Raw genomic sequence first — 24,559 nt, 5'->3', positions numbered from 1 at the left:
GCAGATGACAGTAAAATAGGCTGTGTGGTTGATAATGAAAAGGAAAGTCATGGACTGCAGGAATAGTGGCAAATGGAATTTAATTCGGAGAAGTGTGAGGTAATGCACTTGGGGAGGGCTAATAAGGAAATTAAATGGTAGGCCACTTAGAAGTGTAGATGAACAAAGGAACCTTGGAGTGCTTGTCCACAGATCCCAGAAAGTAGCAGGCCAGGTGGGATTGGCTGGTTAAGAAGGCATACGGTATGCTTGCTTTTATTGGCCGAGGCATAGAATACCAGAGCAGGGAGGTTATGCTTAAATTGTATAATACACAAGTTGGGCCACAGCTGGAATATCGCGGGCAGTTCTGGTCACCGTATTATAGGAAGGACGTGATTGCATTGGAGAGGGTGCAGAGGAAATTTACAAGGATTCTGCCTGGAATGTAGAATCTTAGCTATGAGGACAGATTGGATAGGTTGGTATGTTCTCCTTGGAACAGAGGAGGCTGAGGGGAGACCTCGTTGAGGTGTATAACATTTTGAAGGGCCTGGATATAGTGGATATTAAGGACCTATTTCCCTTGGTGGAGTGGTCAATTACGAGGGGGCATAGTTTTAGGGTGGTTGGTGGAAGGTTTAAAGGGGATTTGATGGCGGGCTTCTTTGCGCAGAGGGTTGGGGGATCTGGAATTCGCTGCCTGGAAGAGTGGTGGATGCAGAAACCCTCACTACATTTAAAAGGTGCTTGGATGGGCACTTGAAGTGCCATAACCTGCAGGGTTACAGATCTAGAGCTTGTAATATGAGGAGAGACTGGATCAACTGGGACTTTATACACTGGAGTTTAGAAGGATGAGAGGGGATCTCATAGAAACGTATAAGATTCTGATGGGACGGGACAGGTTAGAATTGGGAAGAATGTTCCCGATGTTGGGGAAGTCCAGAACCAGGGGACACAGTCTTAGGATACGGGGTAGGCCATTTAGGACTGAGATGAGGAGAAACTTCTTCACTCAGAGAGTTGTTAACCTGTGAATTCCCTGCCGCAGAGAGTTGTTGATGCCAGTTCATTGGATATATTCAAGAGTGAGATAGATATGGCCCTTACGGCTAAAGGGATCAAAGGGTATGGAGAGAAAGCAGGAAAGCGGTACTGAAGTGAATGATCAACCATGATCTTATTGAATGGTGGTGCAGACTCGAAGGGCTGAATGGCCTACTCCTGCACCTATTTTCTATGTTTCTATGTAAGTGGGATTAGACTGAATAACCTCTTGTTGGCTGGCGCAGACACGATGGTAAGTACATCATGGAATCTAATACAGCCAGAGTGATCTCCTGGACTAGTTTCGATCGCCTGGATGGGTTGGAGAGGAATTTTCCCCGATTTTTTTTTTCCCCAATTGTCCTGGGTTTTTATCTGCTTTTTTGCCTTTCCCAGGAGATCGCATGGCTCTGGGTGGTGTGGCGTGTAAAATGTTGCGATACATGGGGTATCGCGGGTTCTGTGGGGCAGACTGGTTGGGCCGGATACTCTTTACCTGTCCAGCATTGTTCATAGGTTTATATGTAACCTTCAGGGCTGCTGACCGAGGGCCGTGTGGCTCTTTGATGACCGGTGAGGACACAATGGGCCTAAATGGCCTCCTTCGGCGCTGTAAGTTTCTATGTTTCTAAGAATAAAACCAGATAAACCTCAGAGCTGCAATGAACAAGCAAGACATTGAATCAGGACATAATAAAGGCACACCCACCTGGTCGACTCTGCAATGTCCTCATTAACAAATGGGGACTGGTGCCAAAGTTAGGAGAGCTGTCCTATGTACTAGTCAAGCAACAGCCTATCATAGTCATACTCAGAGAATCATACCAATCATCTAATGTCACACACCCCTCCATCACCATCCCTGGGTGACCCACCAGAGGTGGGAGTACAGGAGTGTACAGGCGAGTAGGAATGGCCCTGGGAGTCCTCAACATTGATGACTGGATCCCATGAAGTCTCATGGCTTTGGGCCAAACATGGACATGGAAATCTCCAGCTAAACACCACTTACTGCTTCAGCTGATGTATCAGTACTCCATATTGAACACTACTTGGAGGAAGCACTGAGAGTGCAAGTCACTTCAATGTCCATTACCAAGAGGACATAGCTACCAGACTGGGCTTGTGGCAGATGGTGCGAAAACCAACACAAATAACTTACTTCATCTCTTCCTTAGCAATCTACCTGTCACAGATATGTCTGTCCATGACAGTACTGGTAGGACTGACCACCATATTCATGGTGAAGACCAAGTGCCGTCTTCACATTGAGGACACCCCCCCATTGTGTTATATGGCACTACCACTGTGCTGAGTGAGATAGATTAGTAATAGATCTAGCAGCTCTGGCTATCCATGCAGCAGCAGCAGAATTATATTCCAGCACAATCTTTAACCTCATGGCCTAGCATATACCTCACTTCTCTATCGGCATCATGTCAGATGTCAAACCTTGGTTCAATGAAGAGTGCAGAAGAACATGCGTGAGCAGTACCAGGAGTACCTGAAAATGAGATGCCAACCTGGTGAAGCTACAACACAGGATTGCATGCTGAACAGTGGAAGCAGCATGCTCTAGACAGAGCTCAGCGATCCTACAACCAACAGGTCGGGTCAAAGCTCTGCAGTTCCGCTCCATTCAAGCACAAATGATGGTGGACAATTAAGCAACTAATGGGAGGAGTCGTCTCCATGAACATCCCCAATGGTGGAGTGTAAAAAAAAAAAGGCTGAGCTATTTTCAGCCAGAAGTGCCTTCTCAACCTCTTCCTGAGGTCCCCACCATCACAGATACCAGTCTTCAGCCAATTCGGTTCACTCCATGTGATATCAAGAAATAGCTAAGTGCACTGAATACGGCAAACGCTATGGGTCTCGATAACAGCCCGGCTGTAGTGCTGATGACTTGTTCTCCAGAACTAGCCAAGCTTTTCCAGTACAACTACAACACTGGCATCTAATCTACCTGACAATGTAGAAGATTGTGCAGGTATGTCCTGTCCACAAAAAGCAGGGCAGTAGTTGGCCAGGTTTGATTTGTCCAATCAGCGTATTCTCAATCATCAGCAAGGTTGTGGAAGACAGTGCTATCAAACGGCATTTGTTCACCAATGCTCAGTTTGGGTTCTACCAAGCCCATTTAATTTCTGGATAATTTTCTACATTGTTGGCTAGATGCCAGTGTTGTAGTAGTGCTGGAACAGCTCAGAACAGCTCCAGACTTCAATACAGCCTTGGTCCAAATACTGAATTCCAGAGGTGAGGTGAGAGTGACTGCCTTTGACATTAAGACAGCATTCAGCCCAGTGTGTTATCAAGGAGCCCGAATAAAATTGAAGTCAATGGGAATCGGGGGGGGGGGGGGGGGGGTGGTGGGGGACGTCATACCTGGCACAAAGGAAGATGGTTGTGGCTCTTTGAGGCCTATCATCTCAGCTACAGGACATCACTGTAGGAGTTCTTCAGATCAGCATCCTATGCCGAACTATCTTCAGCTGCTTCATCAATGACCTTCCCTCCACCATAGGGGCAGAAGCGGGGTTGTTCCTGTACCTGCTCATTGTCCACAGCTGAAAAATGCATATGGCAGCTGAACATTGGATTGGGCTGTGCTTCCTGTTTCACTCTCTCTTTCCTCCCCACTCCACCTATCGAATAAGTTGTCGGCCCTTATTTTCTAGGCGAACATATGTTTTCCGTCATTCATGGAAGGAACTCCAGCATGGCTTGCCATTTTGAGACGTGGAGAGAAGGAGGGAACAAGTGATGAATTATACCCATTATCTAAAACTAGTGGAAATTTTTCATATTCACCAATTTTCTTTTGTTATCCACCACAATGTATTGGATTAACTACAACAAAGAAAATCATGAACATCATTTTTTTTAAAGCTGGAGATGTGTTCAGTGGAGCAGGTGAAAGATAGCAGGGAAGGGGAGGGAAGATCTGATAGAAAGTTATGAAAGGAGGTCACAAACCAATTTGTACTCTCTCAAAGCCTTTCTTAATTCCTTCTGCTACGACTAATTATGAAAAGGAGAATAAACTCGGGATTGGTGCTAGAAACAAGGTTAGAAGAAATATTTCCACATAAAGGATTATTAGAAAATAAAGTGCTTCAACCCAAGTGGCTGTTGAAACCAAGTCATTTGTGACATTTAAGAGAGAATTCAGCATTTGATAAAAATATTAAAGGGTGTAGGGCAATTAGATTAGAGAGATTGGGTGGGTGGATGGCACAGGCACGATGGGCAAATTCAATGCTTCATTTCTATGATTCTATAAGAAAATGTTAAGAAAAAGAAAAAAAACCTTTACAGCCCATTGAGTATGTCCCTGATGTATTCGACTCACCCAACCTAGCACACAACTGCAGTTTAACTCCCCTAATGTATTTAATTCCATTATTCCAAATGCTCATTACACTTTATGTTTAAAAAAAGGTTTTCCGAAGATTTTTTTTCAGTTAAAGAAAAACTTGCATTTGTATAGCACCTTTCCCGACCACCAGATGTCCCAAAGTGCTTTACAGCCAATTAAGTACTTTTTGAATTATGGTCAGTGTTGTAAAGTAGGAAACGCGGCAGCCAATATGCGCACAGCAAGTTCCTACAAACAGCTATGTGATAAACAGATAATCTTTTTTTTCAGTGATGTTGATTGAGGGATAAATATTGGTCAGGACACTGGAGATAATTCCCCTGCTCATCTTCAAAATAGTGTCCTGAGATCTTTTACATCCACCGGAGAGAGCCGAATCAGATCCCAGGAAAAGCCGAGTCTTAAAGGCGCGGCATAGTAATGCACCCATTAAAGTTTTCAAAATCACTTGTTTTCAACCTGTACTGTTATGTCTCTCTGCCACTGCAAACTCGGAGGCTCACGCAGTGTGCTCTGTGTAAACGTTGCACTGATTGTGACCTCCGAGGGAACTGCTTCCTCATCCCTTTAAATAGCCACCAGTTAACGACTCTGCAAGCTTGTACCGACTTACAGACGTTGTTCTTGGCGGCCGGTAAATGAGCCGGTCGCACCTAATTTTCTGACAGGCTCAAACATGGGCGTTGCACAAGGAATACGTCATGATCAGAGCGATCGTCAGCAGCCGGATGCTACTGGTTTGCGCCCCCGGTGAGTCTCTAATGAATTTTCGGTCAGACGCTAAACGCTGCGCCCCCATTAACGCCCTCTCTGGCCGCTAACTGAGGTGTTAGGCAACCGAAAATCCAGCCCACAGTGTTTTACATGTAGACTAACTAGTACATTATAAATCCTCAGCATAATCTCCATAGACTATGGGGCTGAAATTGCCCTCAGCGAGAAATTGGGGAGGGCACTTCGAATTAGCTGGAAATTTACCGCCAAGCGGGAGTAGGAGAGAGGAGCCAGAAAATTTGGCTCTTCAACTCTGACACTGCCTCCCAGCACTTTGGGACGCTGTTGGAGGTATTATCGGGATGGGAGCGGGTCGGTGATGACGTCAGTGCGATGCAAATGTGCCGCAATGTCTCTCCCCTTCACAAAGGGAAGGGATGTAGTAAGGCCTTCGTGGAGCCCACTAGGCCACAGGGAGGGGTTCGGCTGGGCCAGCAGCCCGGCACCCAAGAGGGGGTTGGTGGCCCAGCCGAACCAGCAGCGCCATTGTCAGGCCGAATAAAGAGTCGGACAACAATTGAAACAATTGAAACAAGAGAGGTGAAGAGGTGACCGAATAGAGGTTTTCAAGATGATAAGAACATAAGAAATAGGAGCAGGAGTAGGCCATACAGCCTCTCGAGCCTGCTCTGCCATTTTATATGATCATGGCTGATCCGATCATGGACTCAGGTTCATTTCCCTGCCCGCTCCCCATAACCCCTTATCATTTAAGAAACTGTCTATTTCTGTCTTAAATTTATTCAATGTTCCAGCTTCCACAGCTCTCTGAGGCAGCGAATTCCACAGATTTACAACCCTCTGAGAGAAGAAATTTCTCCTCATCTCAGTTTTAAATGGGTGGCCCCTTATTCTAAGATTATGCCCTCTAGTTCTAGTCTCCCCTATCAGTGGAAACATTCTCTCCGCATCCATCTTGTCAAGCCCCTTCATAATCTTATACGTTTCGATAAGATCACCTCCCATTCTTCTGAATTCCAATGAGTAGAGGCCTAACCTACTCAACCTTTCCTCATAAGTCAAACCCCTCATCTCCGGAATCAACCTTGTGAACCTTCTCTGAACTGCCTCCAAAGTAAATATATCCTTTCCTAAATATGGAAACCAAAATTGCACGCAGTATTCCAGGTGTGGCCTCACCAATACCCTCTATAACTGTAGTAAGACTTCCCTGCTTTAATACTCCATCCCCTTTGCAATAAAGACCAAAATTCCATTGGCCTTCCTGATCATTTGCTGTACTTGCTGTATTTGTGTTTCATGCACAAGTACCCCCAGGTCCTGTTGTACTGCAGCACTTTGCAATCTTTCTCCATTTAAATAATAACTTGCTCTTTGATTTTTTTCTGCCAAAGTGCAGGACCTCACACTTTCCAACATTATACTCCATCTGCCAAATTTTTGCCCACTCACTTAGCCTGTCTATGTCGTTTTGCAGATTTTTTGTGTCCTCCTCATACCTTGCTTTTCCTCCCATCTTTTTATCGTCAGCAAACGTGGCTACGTGACTCGCAGTCCCTTCTTCAAAGCCGTTAATATAGATTGTAAATAGTTGGGGTCCCAGCACTGATCCCTGTGGCACCCCACTAGTTACTGATGCGAGGTTTTGATAGAGTAGATAAAAACTATTCCCTCTAGTGAGTAGGTCAATAACTAGAGGTCATGGATTTAAAATCATCGGCGAAAGATCTAGAGTAGAGATGAGGAGAATTTTTTTCAGTGTTGTTAAGATGTGGAATTACCTGATAGTGTAGTGGAAGCCGATTCCATAAATCATTTTACAAGGGAGTTGGACAGGTACTTGAGGTCGAGGAACTTACAGGGTTATGAACAAAATGCGGCGGGCAGGGGCCGGGGGGTGTTGTGGGACGAAGCAGAACAACTCTTTCAAAGAGGTGGGCCGAATGGCCTCCTTCTGTGCTGTAGGTTTCTATTATTCTATGAACATACTTGCAAACTTATGACATGTAACTTACTATTTTAATTATTTAACATGCCTTATAAACAGAATACATGACACACTAGGTACAACCCATTCATTGTGTTATGTATGCAAACCTCACCAAGGTGTAAGACTTGCCACTAGGGGGCAGACCTGTGGGAGACCTAAGGGTCACCTGTGCACCCTGGGCAAGCAGGAATAAAAGGTAATCCACCATGCTCCTTCCTCACTTTGCAGTTACAATGGTTTGAGCTTACAACACAGTCTTGTGGAGTTATTCTGAACATAATACATTGCACTGATTATTTCTCGTTCATGACTCCCAATTATGAATTATTGGGTCCCACTTGAAATATATTTTCCCATATTCCAGCTTTATCTATCCTCCTAAAAGATACATGTCTGGGGATAGGGAAAAAGGGGGTAGGCAGGGTATAATCTGCAGCACTGTAATTCAAAATGGATTAATTTGAAATTTCTGGTTCCAGCCTTGCAGCAGTATTTTGTAATTCTAATTACAAGTAACTGGGTGAGGTTAGAAATTGCCTACTCATTAAATATTTCCAAAAATATCAAAATCATCCTAAACCTCACGTGTTGGTGCGGTCTTCCTGTTTAATCCATTACTAACAGATTGCAATGCCTAGGCGCTGCCATGTCTTTTACATCAGAATCATGTGACAGATCCGGGAGCTCTCCACTGCCACAACTCAATTCAACCTGCTTTCTCTTTTCTTCCTGATTACAGCATTTTCGCGGTCACCGGCTCGGTAGTAGGACTGGAATCCGACCGACATCTCAGTAATTCGGAGTAAGGTTGGTGTATTGTTTCCTTCCCCCACCCCAACCCTCTTTTTTTAAAAACCCGAACTGATTCATGATGTTCGGATTTGTATGAATTGTCCCCCATTCTCATACGAGGGCATGGGGTTGAAATGGGCCAGCCTCTGTTCGCTGGTCTGTTTCGCTGCCTTGCTTTGGGCTGGGTCACTGGGGGAGAGCCGACTGCGAGATGCTGGAGTACGCTGACTGTACCTCGGATCTTGTGAGCACTGGACAATATTGTAGGTCAGCATTTGCAGATTCACAGCTTTTTGGGCGGAGTCTCCACCGGTATATTTGGCCAAGTAGACTGAAAATTTCTTTAGAATTATTTATTCCAACATCGTTTATTTGATATTTGGCTGTAACGATTGTTTAGAAGCAGAAGAAGGTTGTCGAAGATTTATAATGACGTGGGGCTGGCCCAAGACAACAGCATCCAAAGTCTGGCTCAGTGAGAACAGGCTGCTTGGTTTACTGCTCATAAGTACACTGTTCCATTGCTAGATCTGATATATAGAATGGGGCTTCGGTATATCTGTAATCCCGATCAGGCAGTGTTATGTGAATACTTCAGTACATACATATAGAATTCGCGATTGTTAATTTAAGAGAATAGCCGGAAGTGAAAAATCAATGGTGTATTTTACACTATTGCTTTCCTGACCTGTTGGAGAAGCTGAAGCGTTTACATCATGGATATGATGCGTAGTAATGCAAAAAAACATGCAGTGGAAGCGTAATAAGTGGAAATTGGTTATGAAGAAATACAACAAAATACCCAATAGCTGGTAGTGAAGTAAAATGTATTTTCAAGCAAACTATATGTATGTGTGTATTCATTTAAATGGCAGACACATCACTTGCCCTTTTAGCGAGCACCTGTGGAGCCGACCTCTTCGAGGTGTGTTTCTTTTTGGCATGTTAAAAATGGTGCATTCCAAATATTTTTACCCTTTAAAAAAAAAAGTCAATCATTTATTGGGAGAAATCTAGCAAGATTAGTTTTACTTTTACCTTTTACCTTTTGCAAAATAATTTTTTCTTATTTCCATCTCCAGAACGTAGGGCTTGAATTTCTATTGTCAAATGCGTAATAGAATCATAATCAATGTTTGATATTGTTACATAAACTTGATTACGTATTTGGTGCTGAAATTATTCCATGGACAATAAAGGATTACATTTGGTTAGTCAACCTATGTTTAAACTTTAGAGATCTGCAAGAAAGTTTACTTCATAATTTGTGTAGAATTGTTTAATAGAGAGAAATGTGAGTTACGATGATGCTGATAATTCCCATCGTGACAAAACCAATCCTTCTGTCTTGAGTTCTGAGATGTTAGTGGCGTGTGAGAGGCCAGGAGAGTGGCGTTTAGCTTCGGCAGGAGTTCAGCAATAGTGAAAGTTCAGCTTTGAGCAGTACTATTGAATGTAGTTTCCCCCCCTAAAATTAGTGAATGAGAGGAATTTAATTCTTCTGAGAATTCAGTGCTCCTGGGAGTTCTAGACTAACACTATCTACATTCTTAAAGTTAGACACAAAGGAATGACAGTGCAGGAAATTTCATGATGCACGTTGAGTGATATGTGGGCCTCCATGGATTCTCAGTGTATCCAAGGGCAGCACATTTGCTGGGGAAAAGCTGGGTAACACAGAAGAGCAGGTGAGTTTGGGGTTCAGCTTTACAAAAGGAGCACCTCTAGTGGATAAGATGATAATAGCTCATAAGAACATAAGAACTAGGAGCAGGAGTAGGCCATTTGATCCCTTGAGCCAGTTCTGCCATTTCATCATCATCATAGGTAGTCCCTCAGAATTGAGGAAGACTTGCTTCCACTCTTAGCATGAGTTCTTAGGTGACTGTACAGTCCAATACAAGAACCACAGTCTCTGTCACAGGTGGGACAGACAGTGGTTGAAGGAAAGGGTGGTTGGCAAGTCTGGTTTGCTGTTGCTCCTTCCGCTGCCTGTGCTTGATTTCTGCATGCTCTCGGCGATGAGACTCAGGGAGCTCAGCGCCCTCCCGGATGCACTTCCTTCGCTTAGGGTGGTCTTTGGCCAGGGACTCCAAGGTGTCAGTGGGGATCTCGCACTTTATCAGAGAGGCTTTGAGGGTGTCCTTGTAACGTTTCCGCTGCCCACCTTTGGCTCGTTTGCCATGGCTGATCTGATCATGGACTAAGCTCCACTTCCCTGCCCACTCCCCATTTATTCCCTTATCGCTCAAAAATCTGTCTATCTCCGCCTTAAATATATTCAGTGATCCAGACTCCACAGATTTACAACCCGCAGAGAGAAATTCCTCCTCATCTCAGTTTTAAATGGGCAGCCCCTTATTCTGAGACTATGCCCCCTAGTTCTAGTTTCCCCTATGAGTGGAAATATCCTCTCTGCATCTACGTTGTCGAGCCCCCTCATTAGCTTATGTTTTGATAAGATCACCTCTCATCCTTCTGAACTGCAATGAATATAGGCTCAACCTATCTTCATAAGTCAACCCCCTCATCTCTGGAATCAACCTCGTGAACCTTCTCTGAACAGCCTCCAATGTAAGTATATCCTTTCTTAAATACGAAGACCAAAACTGTATGCAGTACTCCAGATGTGGCCTCACCAATACCCTGTACAGTTGTAGCAGGACTTCTCTGCTTCTATACTCTATCCCCCTTGCAATAAAGGCCAACATTCCATTTGCCCTCCTGATTACTTGCTGTATCTGCATACTCAATTTTTGTGTTTCATGCACAAGGATCCCAGGTCCCTCTGTGCTGCAGCACTGTGCAATTGTTCTCCATTTACATTATAATTAGCTTTTTTATTTTTTCTGCCAAAGTGGATAACCTCACATTTTCCCACATTGTACTCCAACTGTCAAATTTTTACACTTAGCCTGTCTATAATCCCTTTGCAGATTTTTTGTGTCCTCTTCATAATTTGCTTTCCCACACATTTTGTATCATCAGCAAACTTGGCTACATTACATTCGGTCCCTTCATTCAAGTCATTTAATATAGATTGTAAATAGTTGAGGCCCCAGCACCGATCCCTGCGGCACTCCACTAATTACTGTTTGCCAACCGGAATATGACCCGTTTATCCTGACTCTCGGTTTTCAGTTAGTAAGCTCTATCCATGCTAATGAGTGTATAAGGGATGGTTTTCTAGACCAATATGTCGAGGAACCAACAAGAGAGCAGACCATTCTAGACTGGGTCTTGTGTAACGAGAGAGGATTAATTAGCAATCTGGTCGTGTGGGGCCCCTTGGGGGAAGAGTGACCATAATATGGTAGAATTCTTCATTAAGATGGAGAGCGACACAGTTAATTAAGAGATTAGGGTCCTGAACTTAAAGAAAGGAAACTTCGATGGTATGCGACTTGATTTGGCTAGGATAGACTGGCGAATGATACTTAAAGGGTTGACGGTTTATAGGCAATGGCAGACATTTAAAGATCACATGGAAAAATTACAACTATTGTACATCCCTGTCTGGCGTAAAAATAAAACAGGAAAGGTGGCTCAACCGTGGCTAACAAGGGAAATTAGGAATAGTGTTAAATCCAAGGAAGAGGCATATAAATTGGCCAGAAAAAGCAGCAAACCTGAGGACTGAGGACTGTAGAATTCAGCAGAGGAGGACTAAGGGTTTAATTAAGGAGGGGGAAAATAGAGTATGAGAGTAAGCTTGCAGGGAACATAAAAGCTGACTGCAAAAGCTTCTATAGATATGTGAAGAGAAAAAGATTCGTGAAGACTAATGTAGGTCCCTTGCAGTCACAATCAGGTAAATTCATAATGAGGAACAAGGAAATGGCAGACCAGAAATCTGACTTCACTAGGGAAGAGACAAATAACCTCCCAAAAATACTAGGGGACCCGAGGGTCTAGCGAGAAGGAGGAACTGAGGGAAATCCTTATTAGTCAGGAAATGGCGTTAGGGAAATTGATGGGACTGAAGGCCAATAAATCCCCAGGGCCTGATAGTCTGCATCCTAGAGTACTTATGGAAGTGGCCCGAGAAATAGTAGATGCATTGGTGGTCATTTTCCAAAATTCCATGGACTCTGGATCAGTACCTATGAATTGGAGGGTAGCTAATGTAACCCCACTTTTTTAAAAAAGGAGGGAGAAAGAAAACAGGGAATTATATGTTAGCCTGACATCGGTGGTGGGGAAAATGCTGGAATCAATTATTAAAGACGTAATAGTACATTTGGAAAGCAGTGACAGGATCGGTCCAAGTCAGCATGGATTTATGAAAGGGAAATCATGCTTGACAAATCTTCTAGAGTTTTTTGAGGATATAACTAATAGAGTGGATAAGGGAGAACCAGTGGATGTGGTGTATTTGGACTTTCAAAAGGCTTTTGACAAGGTCCCACACAAGAGATTAGTGTGCAAGATTAAGACACATGGTAATGGGGGTAATGTGTTGACGTGGATAGAGAACTGGTTGGCAGACAGGAAGCAAAGAGTGGGAATAAACGGGTCCTTTTCAGAATGACGGGCAGTAACTAGTGGGGAGCCGCAAGGTTCAGTGCCGGGACCCCAGCTATTTACAATATACATTCATGATTTAGATGAAGGAATTGAATGTATTATCTCCGAGTTTGCAGCTGTCATTGCAGTCATTGAAGGTTAGCATGCAGGTACAGCAGGCGGTAAAGAAGGCAAATGGTATGTTGGCCTTCATAGCAAGGGGATTTGAGTATAGGAACAGGGAAGTCTTACTGCAGTTGTACAGGGCCTTGGGGAGGCTCCACCTAGAATATTGTGTTCAGTTTTGGTCTCCTAATCTGAGGAAGGACGTTCTTGTTATTGAGGGAGTGCAGCGAAGGTTCACCAGACTGATTCCTGGGATGGCAGGACTGACATATGAGGAGAGACTGGGCCTCGTTTGGGCCTGTATTCACTGGAGTTTAGAAGGATGAGAGGGGATCTCATAGAAACATATAAAATTCTGACGGGACTGGACAGGTTAGATGCAGGAAGAATGTTCCCGATGTTGGGGAAGTCCAGAACCAGGGGACATAGCCTTAGGATAAGGGGTAAGCCATTTAGGACTGAGATGAGGAGGAACTTCTTCACTCAGAGTTGTTAACCTATGGAATTCCCGACTGCAGAGAGTTGTTGATAGTTCATTGGATATATTCAAGAGGGAGTTAGATATGGCCCTTGCGGCTAAAGGGATCAAGGGGTATGGAGAAAACGCAGGAACGGGGTACTGAAGGAATGATCAGCCATGATCTTCTTGAATGGTGGTGCAGGCTCGAAGGGCCGGATGGCCTACTCCTCTACCTATTTTCTATGTTTCTATGACACTAAGCTGGGTGGCAGTGTGAGCTGTGAGGAGGATGCTTAGAGGCTGCAGGGTGACTTGGACAGGTTAGTTGAATGGGCAAATGCATGGCAGATGCAGTACAATGTGGATAAATGTGAGGTTATCCACTTTGGTGGCAAAAACAGGAAGGCAGATTATTGTCTGAATGGTGACAGATTAGTAAAAGGGGAGGTGCAACGAGACCTGGGTGTCATGGTACATCAGTCACTGATGGTAGGCATGCAGGTACAGCAGGCAGTAAAGAAAGCAAATGGCATGCTGGCATTCATTGCGAGAGGATAGGAGCAGGGAGGTCTTACTGCAGTTATACAGGGCCTTGGTGAGACCACACCTTGAGTATTGTGTGCAGTTTTGGTCTCCTAATCTGAGGAAGGACGTGCTTGCTATTGAGGGAGTGCAGCGAAGGTTCACTAGACTAATTCCTGAGATGGCAGGACTGACATAAGAAGAAAGACTGGATCGGCTAGGCTAAAACTCACTGGAATTTAGAAGAATGAGAGGGGATCTTATAGAAACATATAAAATTTTGATGGGACTGGACAATATTCCCTATGTTGGGGAAGTCCAGAACCAGGGATCACAATCTAAGGATAAGGGGTAAGCCATATAGGACCGAGATGAGGAGAAACTTTTTCACCCAAAGAGTGTTGAACCTGTGGAATTCTCTACCACAGAAAGTTGTTGAGTCCAGTTCGTTGGATATATTCAAGAGGGAGTTAGATGTGGCCCTTACGGCTATGGGGATCAGCGGGTATGGAGAGAAGGCGGGAGTGAGGTACTGAAGTTGCATGATCAGCCATGATATTGAATGGCATTGCAGGCTCGAATGGCCTGCTCCTGCACTTATTTTTTATGTTTCTAATATATTACACCCAACCCCGTCAACTTTTATCTTGCGCAGTAACCTTTTATGTGGCATCTTACGAATACCTTCTGGAAATCCAAATACACGACATCCACTGATTTCCCCCTTATCCACTCTGCTCATTACATCGTCAAAGAGCTCCAGAAAACTTGTCAAACACGATTTCCCTTTCATAAAACCATGCTGATTCTGCTTGATTGAATTATGCTGTTCCAAATGTCCTGCCACTGCTTCCTTAATAATGGACTCCAACATTTCTCAACGACCGATGTTAGGCTAACTGGTCTATAGTTTCCTTCTTTTTTAAAATTGGGGTGTTATATTTGCAGTTTTCCAATGCGCTGGGACCTCCCCAGAACCCAGGAGATTTTGGTAGATTACAACCAATGCATCTCTGCAGCCACTTATTTTACGACCTTAGGATACAAGCCGTCAGGTCCAGGGGATTGTGTCTGCCTTTAGTCCCATTATTTTACCAAATACTACTACTTTAGTGATAGTGATTGTATTACGCTCTCCCCTTCTTATAGCCCCTTGATTATCCAGTATTGGGAAGATTAATGGAATACTGAGCTGCATGATGAGAACTATAGAATATAAAAGTCCAAAATATAATGGTGAAATCTAAATACAACCTTACTAAGAACGCAATTGGAGTACTATGCACAGTTTTGGGCTGCACAATATAGGAAGGATCTTGGGTCAATAGAAAGGAGGGTACAGTGCAGATTTAATGGGATACTGCCTAGTATGAGGAAATACAAATACGAAAAATTACTTGAAAAGTTGGGCCTGTTTTTGATAGAACAGAGAAGATTAAGGATTGATTTGCTGGAGGTGTTTAAAATTATGATGGGATGGGACAGAATAGTTAGAAATATTGTTTCCAGTGATTAAGAGTTCTAGAATGCGGGGACATGAATATAAGATTAAATGTAAGAGATTTACAGAAGAGCATAAGAAATAGGAGTAGGTGTAGGTCATTCGGCACTTCAAGCCTGCTCCACTGTTCAATAGATCATAGCTGATCCTCAACTTCAATTTCTCGCCCTAGCCCCATATACCTTGTTTCCCTTAATATTCAAAAATCTATCGATCTCAGTCTTGAATATATTCAACAACTGAGCATCCACAGCCCTCCGGGGTACAGAATTTCAAAGATTTACAGCTCCTTGCGTGAAGAAATTTCTCCTCATTTCAGACCTAAATGGACGACCCCTAGTTCTAGACTCCTCAGCCAGAGGAAACATCATCCCATTCCCTCTTATTTTTTGTTGGGTGTGCGGCCCATTCAAAGTTTCACGTATGCACAAATCTTACATTGAAAAATCCAGTCCCGGGCGGCGCAGGACTGTGGCCGCGCATTGTCGGAAACATTGCTCCCTGCATCTACCCTGTTAAGCCCTTGATAAGTTGATATGTTTCGATAAGATCGCCTCTCATCCTTCAAAACTTCAGTGAATATAGGCTCTATCACTCTCTCCTCATAGGACCATCCTCTCGTCCCAGGAATCAGTCTGGTAAACCTTTTGTTGCACTCCCTCTAAGGAAAATAGATCCTTATGGAGAATGAAACAGTTAATTCAGAGACCATGGTCCAGAACTTAAAGAAGGATAACTTTGAAGGTATGAGGCGTGAATTGGCTAGGATAGATTGGCGAATGATACTTAAGGGGTTGACAGTGGATGGGCAATGGCAGACATTTAGAGACCGCATGGATGAACTACAACAATTGTACATCCCTGTCTGGTGTAAAAATAAAAAAGGGAAGGTGGCTCAACCGTGGCTATCAAGATGTTAGATCTCTTAATTTCCAATGAAATACGAACTCCGATTGTAGTTTTAATGTAACTTTATTTCTGGCAGACAGCAACAAGCTCTTGGCTTTAAGCCAGATCTTTGTCCTTCTGACATCACATGGCCAAAATGGCTGTATTTATACCGGGTTCAATTTACAGAAAAGAACTCGCCTTCTTTGACCTTATTGGCTTAATTAATAGTCTTTTAACCTTTTAATTGGCTCGCTACCCAAAGTCCTAAAATATCAAGTTGATTGATGACTTAATGCAACATGCTTCCACTCACGTAGCATCTCTGACTTGGTGTCTGTGAATTCTCACAGTCTGTCTAAATGCAGCCTGTTTGAATTCTCTATCACAAGGAAAATCAGAGATACTATTAAAGCCAAGGAAGTGACATAGAAATTGGCCAGAAATAGCAGCGAATCCGGGGACTGGGAGAAATTTAGAACTCAGCAGAGGAGGACAAAGGGTTTGATTAGGGCAGGGAAAATAGAGTACGAGAGGAAGCTTGCAGGGAACATTAAAGCGGACTGCAAAAGCTTCTATAGATATGTAACGAGAAAAAGGTTAGTAAAGACAAACGTAGGTCCCCTGCAGTCAGAATCAGGGGAAGTCATAACTGGGAACAAAGAAATGGCAGACCAATTGAACAAGTACTTTGGTTCGGTATTCACTAAGGAGGACACAAACAACCTTCCAGATATAAAAGGGGTCAGATGGTCTAGTAAGAAGGAGGAACTGAGGGAAATCCTTATTAGTCGGGAAATTGATGGGATTGAAAGCCAATAAATCCCAGGGCCTGATGGTCTGCATCCCAGAGTACTTAAGGAGGTGGCCTTGGAAATAGCGGATGCATGAACAGTCATTTTCCAACATTCCATAGACTCTGAATCAATTCCTATGGAGTGGAGGGTAACCAATGTAACCCCACTTTTTAAAAAAGGAGGGAGAGAAAACAGGGAATTATAGACCGGTCAGCTTGACATCGGTCGTGGGTAAAATGATGGAATCAATTATTAAGGATGTCATAGCAGCGCATTTGGAAAGAGGTGACATGATAGGTCCAAGTCAGCATGGATTTGTGAAAGGGAAATCATGCTTGAAAAATCTTCTGGAATTTTTTGAGGATGTTTCCAGTAGAGTAGACAAGGGGGAACAAGTTGATGTGGTGTATTTGGACTTTCAGAAGGCTTTCGACAAGGTCCCACACAAGAGATTAATGTGCAAAGTTAAAGCACATGGGATTGGGGGTAGTGTGCTAACGTGGATTGAGAACTGGTTGGCAGACAGGAAGCAAAGAGTAGGAGTAAATGGGTACTTTTCAGAATGGCAGGCAGTGACTAGTGGGGTACCGCAAGGTTCTGTGCTGGGGCCCAGCTGTTTACATTGTACATTAATGATTTAGATGAGGGGATTAAATGTAGTATCTCCAAATTTGCAGATGACACTAAGTTGGGTGGTAGTGTGAGCTGCGAGGAGGATGCTATGAAGCTGCAGAGTGATTTGGATAGGTTAGGTGAGTGGGCAAATGCATGGCAGATGAAGTACAATGTGGATAAATGTGAGGTTATCCACTTTGATGGTAAAAACAGAGAGACAGGCTATTATCTGAATGGTGATAGATTAGGAAAAGGGGAGGTGCAACGAGACCTGGGTGTCATGGTACATCAGTCATTGAAGGTTGGCATGCAGGTACAGCAGGCGGTTAAGAAAGCAAATGGCATGTTGGCCTTCATAGCGAGGGTATTTGAGTACAGGAGCAGGGAGGTGTTACTACAGTTGTACATGGCCTTGGTGAGGCCACACCTGGAGTATTGTGTACAGTTTTGGTCTCCTAACTTGAGGAAAGATATTCTTGCTATTGAGGGAGTGCAGCGAAGGTTCACCAGACTGATTCCTGGGATGGCGGGACTGACATATCAAGAAAGACTGGATCAACTTGGCTTATATTCACTGGAGTTCAGAAGAATGAGTGAGGATCTCATAGAAACGTTTAAAATTCTGACGGGTTTAGACAGGTTAGATGCAGGAAGAATGTTCCCAATGTTGGGGAAGTCCAGAACCAGGGGTCACAGTCTAAGGATAAGGGGTAAGCCATTTAGGACCGAGATAAGGAGAAACTTCTTCACCCAGAGAGTGGTGAACCTGTGGAATTCTCTACCACAGAAAGTTGTTGAGGTCAATTCACTAAATATATTCAAAAAGGAGTTAGATGTAGTCCTTACTACTAGGGTGAATCAAGGGGTATGGCGAGAAAGCAGGAATGGGGTACTGAAGTTGCATGTTCAGCCATGAACTCATTGAATGGCGGTGCAGGCCCGAAGGGCCGAATGGCCTACTCCTGCACCTATTTTCTATGTTTCTATGTTTCCTTTGATAAGGAGACCAAAATTGTATACAGTACTCCAGGTGTGGTCTCACCAGGGCCCTATATAATTGCAGTAAGACTTTCTTACTTTTGTACTCCAATCCCTTTCTAATAAAGGCTAACATACCATTTGCTTTCCTAATTCCTTCCTTCTATGATTTACATTAGGACAGAGAGTTGGAGACATATTTTTTACACCGAGGATTATGGCTGTGGAATGTACCACCAGAGTTAATGATTGAACCAGAGACCATGTCAACATTTAAGGAAATGAGAATAAAGATATATGGGACTAGGACCAATGTTTTTGCTAAGCTGCGCATCCGCTCGACGCTGTGGAGGTCCCACGCAGGCCACTCACCGGCTTTTGCATGGAAGGAATTGTTCATGCGCGAAAATCTGAATGGGCCACGCACGGAAAACAAATAGAGGAAACATTGATTAGGACTGCTACTCACATGGCCCAACCAATACTCACAAATTGGTTGGGCCAAATGGCCAGTTTTTAAAATTGGATTTATGTGCAATTCTATGTACAATTGTAACTCTATACTGTGTCAGAAAATAAGACTCTGGAGCAGAAAGTGGCCACATTCTGCAGCATCAGAGATGATGAGGTTTCTCAATCATACGCTGAAGAATGTGGTCACTGAGGAGGCAGTGTTAGACAGTTCAGGACATGGATAGCGTAGAAAGAGAGAAGTGAGTGACCATCTGCAGGAGTATCAGAGGCAGACCGTTGCAGGGAAGCTCTGAGTTACTGAAACTTCCCAACAGAAATGTAATACTTGAGGTGGGCAATGAGAGTGACTCAGAGGAGGATGACCTTGAGCAACAGTGCACACCATGGTATAAGGGACTAACTAAGGGCGTGAGAATCAGGCAGGCTGCAAGAATAGGAAAGTGGTACTGTTGCGTGATTCTGTATTTACAGTTGTGACCGGGAGTCCCAAATGCTATGTTGCCTCCCTGGTACCAGGGTGAAGATTATGAAACAGATAGAAAAGAAGAGCGAGCAGCCAAACAGTTTGGTACATGCTGTAACCAGTGAAATAGATCCAAGTGCATGTGAGGTCTTGCAGAGAGAGTTTAAGGAGGAAAAACAAAATCTCATTGGTGGTAATCTCTGAATTGCTTCCAGTGCTACGTGCTGGACAGGTTAAGGAGAGTAAGATTTGAAAAAAGAAAGGCTTGCATTTATATAGCGCCTTTCATGATCACCGGATGTCTCAAAACACTTTACAGCCAATGAAGTACTTTTGGAGTCACTGTTGTAATTTGGGAAATGTGGCAGCCAATTTGCGCTCAGCAAGCTCCCACAAACAGCAGTGTGATGATGACCAGATTATCTGTTTTTGTTATGTTGATTGAGGGATAAATATTGGCCAGGACACTGGGAATAACTCCCCTGCTCTTCTAAATAGTGCCATGGGATATTTTACATCCACCTGAGAGAGCAGATGGGGCCTCGGTTTAATGTCTCATCCGAAAGACGGCACCTCCGACAGTGCAGCACTCCCTCAGTACTGCACTGGAGTGTCGGCCAAGATTTTTTGAGCTCAAGTCCCTGGTGTGGTGAACATGTGGCTGCAGGGCTGGTACAGAAGGGAAGGGCTCACATTTTTGTGATATGGGAAAGCTATAAACGGAAGGCATAACCCTCACCTGAATCGAAGAGCCACTGTTGTTTTGTGGAGAGGGAAAATAGAGCAGTGGGAGGATATTTTTAGCAAATATGACAGGATGAGGGGAAAGTGTAGGTCTGGAACTAGAGAGATAGAGCAGGATTAATAAAGCTATTGAATCTGAAGCAGAGGTTTAGCTGACAGTTCAGCAAGAACAACATGGCATTAGTGGCTGATTTTAACTATCCCAAGCAAGACGGGAATATCAGTAATGCATGTGGTCAAAGTGAGGAATGCATCAAGGACTGCTTCCTAGGTCAGTATATTTCTAGGCTGAGTGGATGATCCATATCTGCCTTCTCCTGAGGTCCCCACCATCATAGAAGCCAGCCTTCAGCCAATTCGGTTCACTCCATGTGATATCAAGAAAAGGCTGAGCGCACTGGATACAACAAAGGCTATGGGCCTCGACAACATCCCAGCTGTTGTGTTGAAGACTTCTGCTCCAGAACTAGCTGTGCCTCGAGCTAAGTTATTTTAGTACAGCTACAACATTGGCATCTATCCGACACTGAGAAAAATTGCCCAGATATGTCCATAAAAAGGACAAATCCAATCCGTCCAATTACTGCCCCATCAATCTACTCTCAATCATCAGCAAAGTGATGGAAGGCGGCGTCGACAGTGCTATCAAGCGGCACTTACTCACCAATAACATACACACCGATCCCAATATTTGCCAGAACCACTCTGCTCCAGACCTCATTACAGCCTTGGTCCAAACATGGACAAAAGAGCTGAATACCAGAGGTGAGGTGAGAATGAATGCCCTTGACATCAAGGCAGCATTTGACCGAGTGTGGCATCAAGAAGCCCGAGTAAAACTGAAGTCAATGGGAATCGGGGGAAATCTCTCCACTGGCTGGAGTCATACCCAGCACAAAGGAAGATGATTGTGGTAGTTGGTCACTCATCACAGCCCCAGGTCATCGCTGCAAGAGTTCCTCAGGTGAGTGTCCTAGGCCCAACCATCTTCAGCTGCTTCATCATTGACCTTCCCTCCATCAAAAGGTCAGAAGTGGGGATGTTCACTGATTGCACAGTGTTCAGTGCAGTAAGACCTGGACAACATTCAGGTTTGGGCTGATAATTGGCAAGTAACAATGCCTCCGACCGCAAAAAAAGTTATGAAAATACCTGGTGGTCCTGGAGGAACGAACACTTCTGCTCCGAGGCCTAGATGCGCAGGTCTGTGCAGAGGCCCATGCATCCTAGGAGCGTAAGTGCATCTTGGGATCGCGTGGGCGGACCACCAATCGAAATGAAATATTTTCTCAGTGATAGTAATGGGAGCTGTGTTTGTACATTACTATAAATGGGAATACTCCCAAAAACAAAGAAAACACAATACATAAATTTTAAAAACACCTCACTTATTTAAAAGTAATAGAAATAGAAATTAATGTTTTAGAAATGTTTTTCTTTTTTTAATGTTTTAATAGTGTTAAAAATAAACTTAGTCACAATTTATTTTTTTCTAATGCGTTTAAGGATATTTTCCAGACAGGAGTATAGCCCAACTCTCTGCCCGAGGAGGCCCTTTGCTTTCACATTCGTACGATCTGTCAAAAGAAATTTTGACAGATCGCAAGTGCCGGGTTTAGGCGCATGCACATGCGCAGTGCACACCTAAACCAGGAACTTGCGGGGCTCTCTTCGGGCACATGCACACATCGTAGGTACCCGGAGAGGCCGCAATTTCAGAAGGCATTCAATAATGTGTATCTCAAAAAAATTCAGGCCTATGGTATAAAAGGAAACGTAGCACCAGGGATAGAAAATTGGTTGATGGACAGGAAACAAGGAAGGTAAATTGGTCAGATTGGAGAAGGGTTGGAAGTGGTATACCCTAGGGGTTTACTTTTGTTCTTTTATATATACAAATGATTTGCACTTGCATATAGGGAACACAGTCTCACCATCTAATGGCAATAGTAAGATGTTAAGCTAACAGTGAAGAGGGCTGTAAAAGATTTCAGGCAAATATAGGCAGTTTAGTGCAATAGAAAGACTGGTGGTAGATACAATTCAATGTGGATAATAGTGAGGTAATACATTTTGAGAGAAAAACAGGAATGGGAATATACACAAAATGGAAAGACACTGAAAGATGTATGGATGAACAGAGAGCTAAGGGTTCAAATACATAATTGCCTGAAAGTGCAAGTAAATAAAGTTATATAAAAGGGAAAGTAGAATTGTACATTTAAGAGAATAGAGTACAAGAGTAAAATAAATAATACATTTACACAAAACACTGGTTAGGCCACAGTTAGAGTAGTATGTGCAGTTCTGGGTGGCCCCTAGAGAAAGGACATTAAAGGCATAGTGAGCATAAAATATAAATGCACCAGGATGATGCCTGGGATGGGAAACTACAGTTGAGGAGAGTCTTGAGATACTGGACCAATTTTGAGTGGACAAAGAAGGACATTTAGGAGCTTTTAAAAAAATTATGAAAAGTTTTGATTGGACAAATAGGGAAAGACAGTTGCCTCTGGTTTGGGAGTCACTGACAATGGTTCATTCATTTAAAATTCTCACTGAGAGACTGAGGATAGAGCTCAAAAGACATGTCTTTACACAGACAGTTGATGGAGCATGGTGTGCTTTGCCACAGTGTGATTGAGGCTTGAGGGATAGAATTCAAAAGCAGAGAAGTTATGTTAAACTTGTATAGAACCTTGGTTCGACCACACTTGGAGTAGTGTGAACGGTTCTGGTCTCCATATTATAAAAAGGATATGGAGGCACTGGAAAATGTGCAAAAAAAATTTTACTAGAATGATACCAGAACTGAGAGGTTATACCTAAAGGTAAAGATTGAACTGGCTGGGGCTCTTTTCTCCAGAGAATAGAAGATTGAGGCGTGACACACTAGAGGTCTTTTAAGATTATGAAAGGGTAGATGTAGAGAAAATGCTTCCACTTGTAGGGACTATAAATATAAGATAGTTACTAATAAATCCAATAGGGAATCCAGGAGAAACTTCTTTACCCATAGAGTCGCTAGAATCCCTTTAAAGGGCTGCACGGCCCATTCAAAATTTCGCACATGAGCAAAATCTCCCATAGAAAATCCGGTAAGCAGACTGTGCAGGACATCCAGACAGCTGCGCAGCTTAGCGGGAACCAATGTTCCCCCAATATTATTTTGGGTGTGCGGTCCCTTTAGCAGAATGTGCAGCCCATTCAAAGTTTTGCACATGCGTGAAATTTCACACTTGAAAAGCCAGTCCTGGGCTGTGTGGGACTAGCAGTCAGCGGGAAGGTTCCTCGTTAGCACAAGGAGTATTTGAGGTGAATCGCATAGATACTTTCAGGGGGGGATAGATAAGCACACGAGAGAGAAAGGAAAAGAAGGATATGTTGATGAGGTTAGATGATTGTAATACTTTGTAATCTTTTGTGGGAACATTTTATAAATATTTAAAGCAGAGGCAATGGAGAGGGAGTAGAGCAGTGGGATTAGTTTTCCCTAACAAATTGATGGCACAGATACAGTAGACAGAATGGCCATCTTTTGGGCTGTAAATTGACACAGAAAATTTGCAGGGGAGCTAGTCCCTAGCCTTTATGCTTCTTCCCTACCAAGAAACCACTGAGCCTGCTGACGTTCGTGGAGTCAGGGAGAGAGGCCTCCCATGGGCAGCCCTTCGGTGCTGTGTGGGTGTATATATGACACTCTCCCAATTTATGTCGCTGTCGTGAATCCGCCCACTTTAATAGAGGCGGGAAGGTGTGGGCAGTCAACCCGCTCCCAGGAGACGGGTTGTCCATTTAAATATTATAATAAGGCTGGCATGCCGCAGATTTAACCTGCATTTCAAATTTAACTGTGGCTGGTCGGGTTTTGCAGGCCTCGGGAAACCTGACAGCTAATGGAGAGCGAGGACTGCTGGATCCAGTGCCTTTACACTTACCTCCTGGATCCAGCATCCCTGCCAAACCCATCCCCGCAATTGGAGACCCCCCCCAGGCCTCCACCATCCCCCTCTCCCTGCCCCCGATCGTTCTCCAGGCCGGCCTCGATGTTCTCCCATCCCCCTGCCCGATCAGCCCCCGGCCCCCACCTGATCTGATTTCTCCCTCCTTTCTACAGCTTACTGCTGCAGGCCGACCCGCTCGAAGCCAGCCAGCCTCTCCATCTGGTTGGCTGCAGGTGGCAAACAGGTTTCAAATACAAATCAGGCTCTGTTGTTAAATTCGGCAGGGCCTGCAGGAAACCTGTTCTCCCAGGTTTCCCGACCGCTTCCGAGGTGACCCCCCCCCACTCCCAAACCCGCCTGCAGATTCAAATTCCAGCGATTGAGTTTGTGCTCCAGTGCTCACCCTCATGTTTAAATACTGCTCAGCCTTTTAAAGAGATTACTTAGCAAGCTGCAAAGAGCTGAAGTTTACCAAGTTATTGATTAAACATTTATGGTCTTGCTAAGAAGTGCAGTCATGTCTTCAGAGCCCAATTTTTAACCTTGTGTAAATGCTGTACTTGTGTTAGTATTGTAATAAATGTTATGTTGTACTTTAGTCTGACAGCTGCCA

The 24,559-nt window shown here is 43.9% G+C and overlaps 1 protein-coding gene across 1 annotated transcript in view; it reads left to right on the top strand.

Annotated features, from left to right (window-relative positions):
* The window catches only part of ppip5k2 (diphosphoinositol pentakisphosphate kinase 2), a 247,870-nt gene extending 223,313 nt beyond the window's left edge, over positions 1–24,557 (top strand). Inside the window, exons 31-32 of the mRNA XM_070884183.1 lie at positions 7,876–7,943; positions 24,546–24,557. Of these exons, the coding sequence (XP_070740284.1) occupies positions 7,876–7,901 (26 nt within the window). The 3' untranslated portion in view covers positions 7,902–7,943; positions 24,546–24,557. The remainder of the gene's footprint in view (positions 1–7,875; positions 7,944–24,545) is intronic.
* Positions 24,558–24,559: the final 2 nt, after the last annotated feature.

Source organism: Pristiophorus japonicus, chromosome 1 (genome assembly GCF_044704955.1).
Source record: "Pristiophorus japonicus isolate sPriJap1 chromosome 1, sPriJap1.hap1, whole genome shotgun sequence".
Lineage (NCBI taxonomy): Eukaryota > Metazoa > Chordata > Chondrichthyes > Pristiophoridae > Pristiophorus > Pristiophorus japonicus.
Note: the sequence above shows the minus strand (reverse complement) of the source record. Positions and strands in the feature narration are given on the sequence as shown.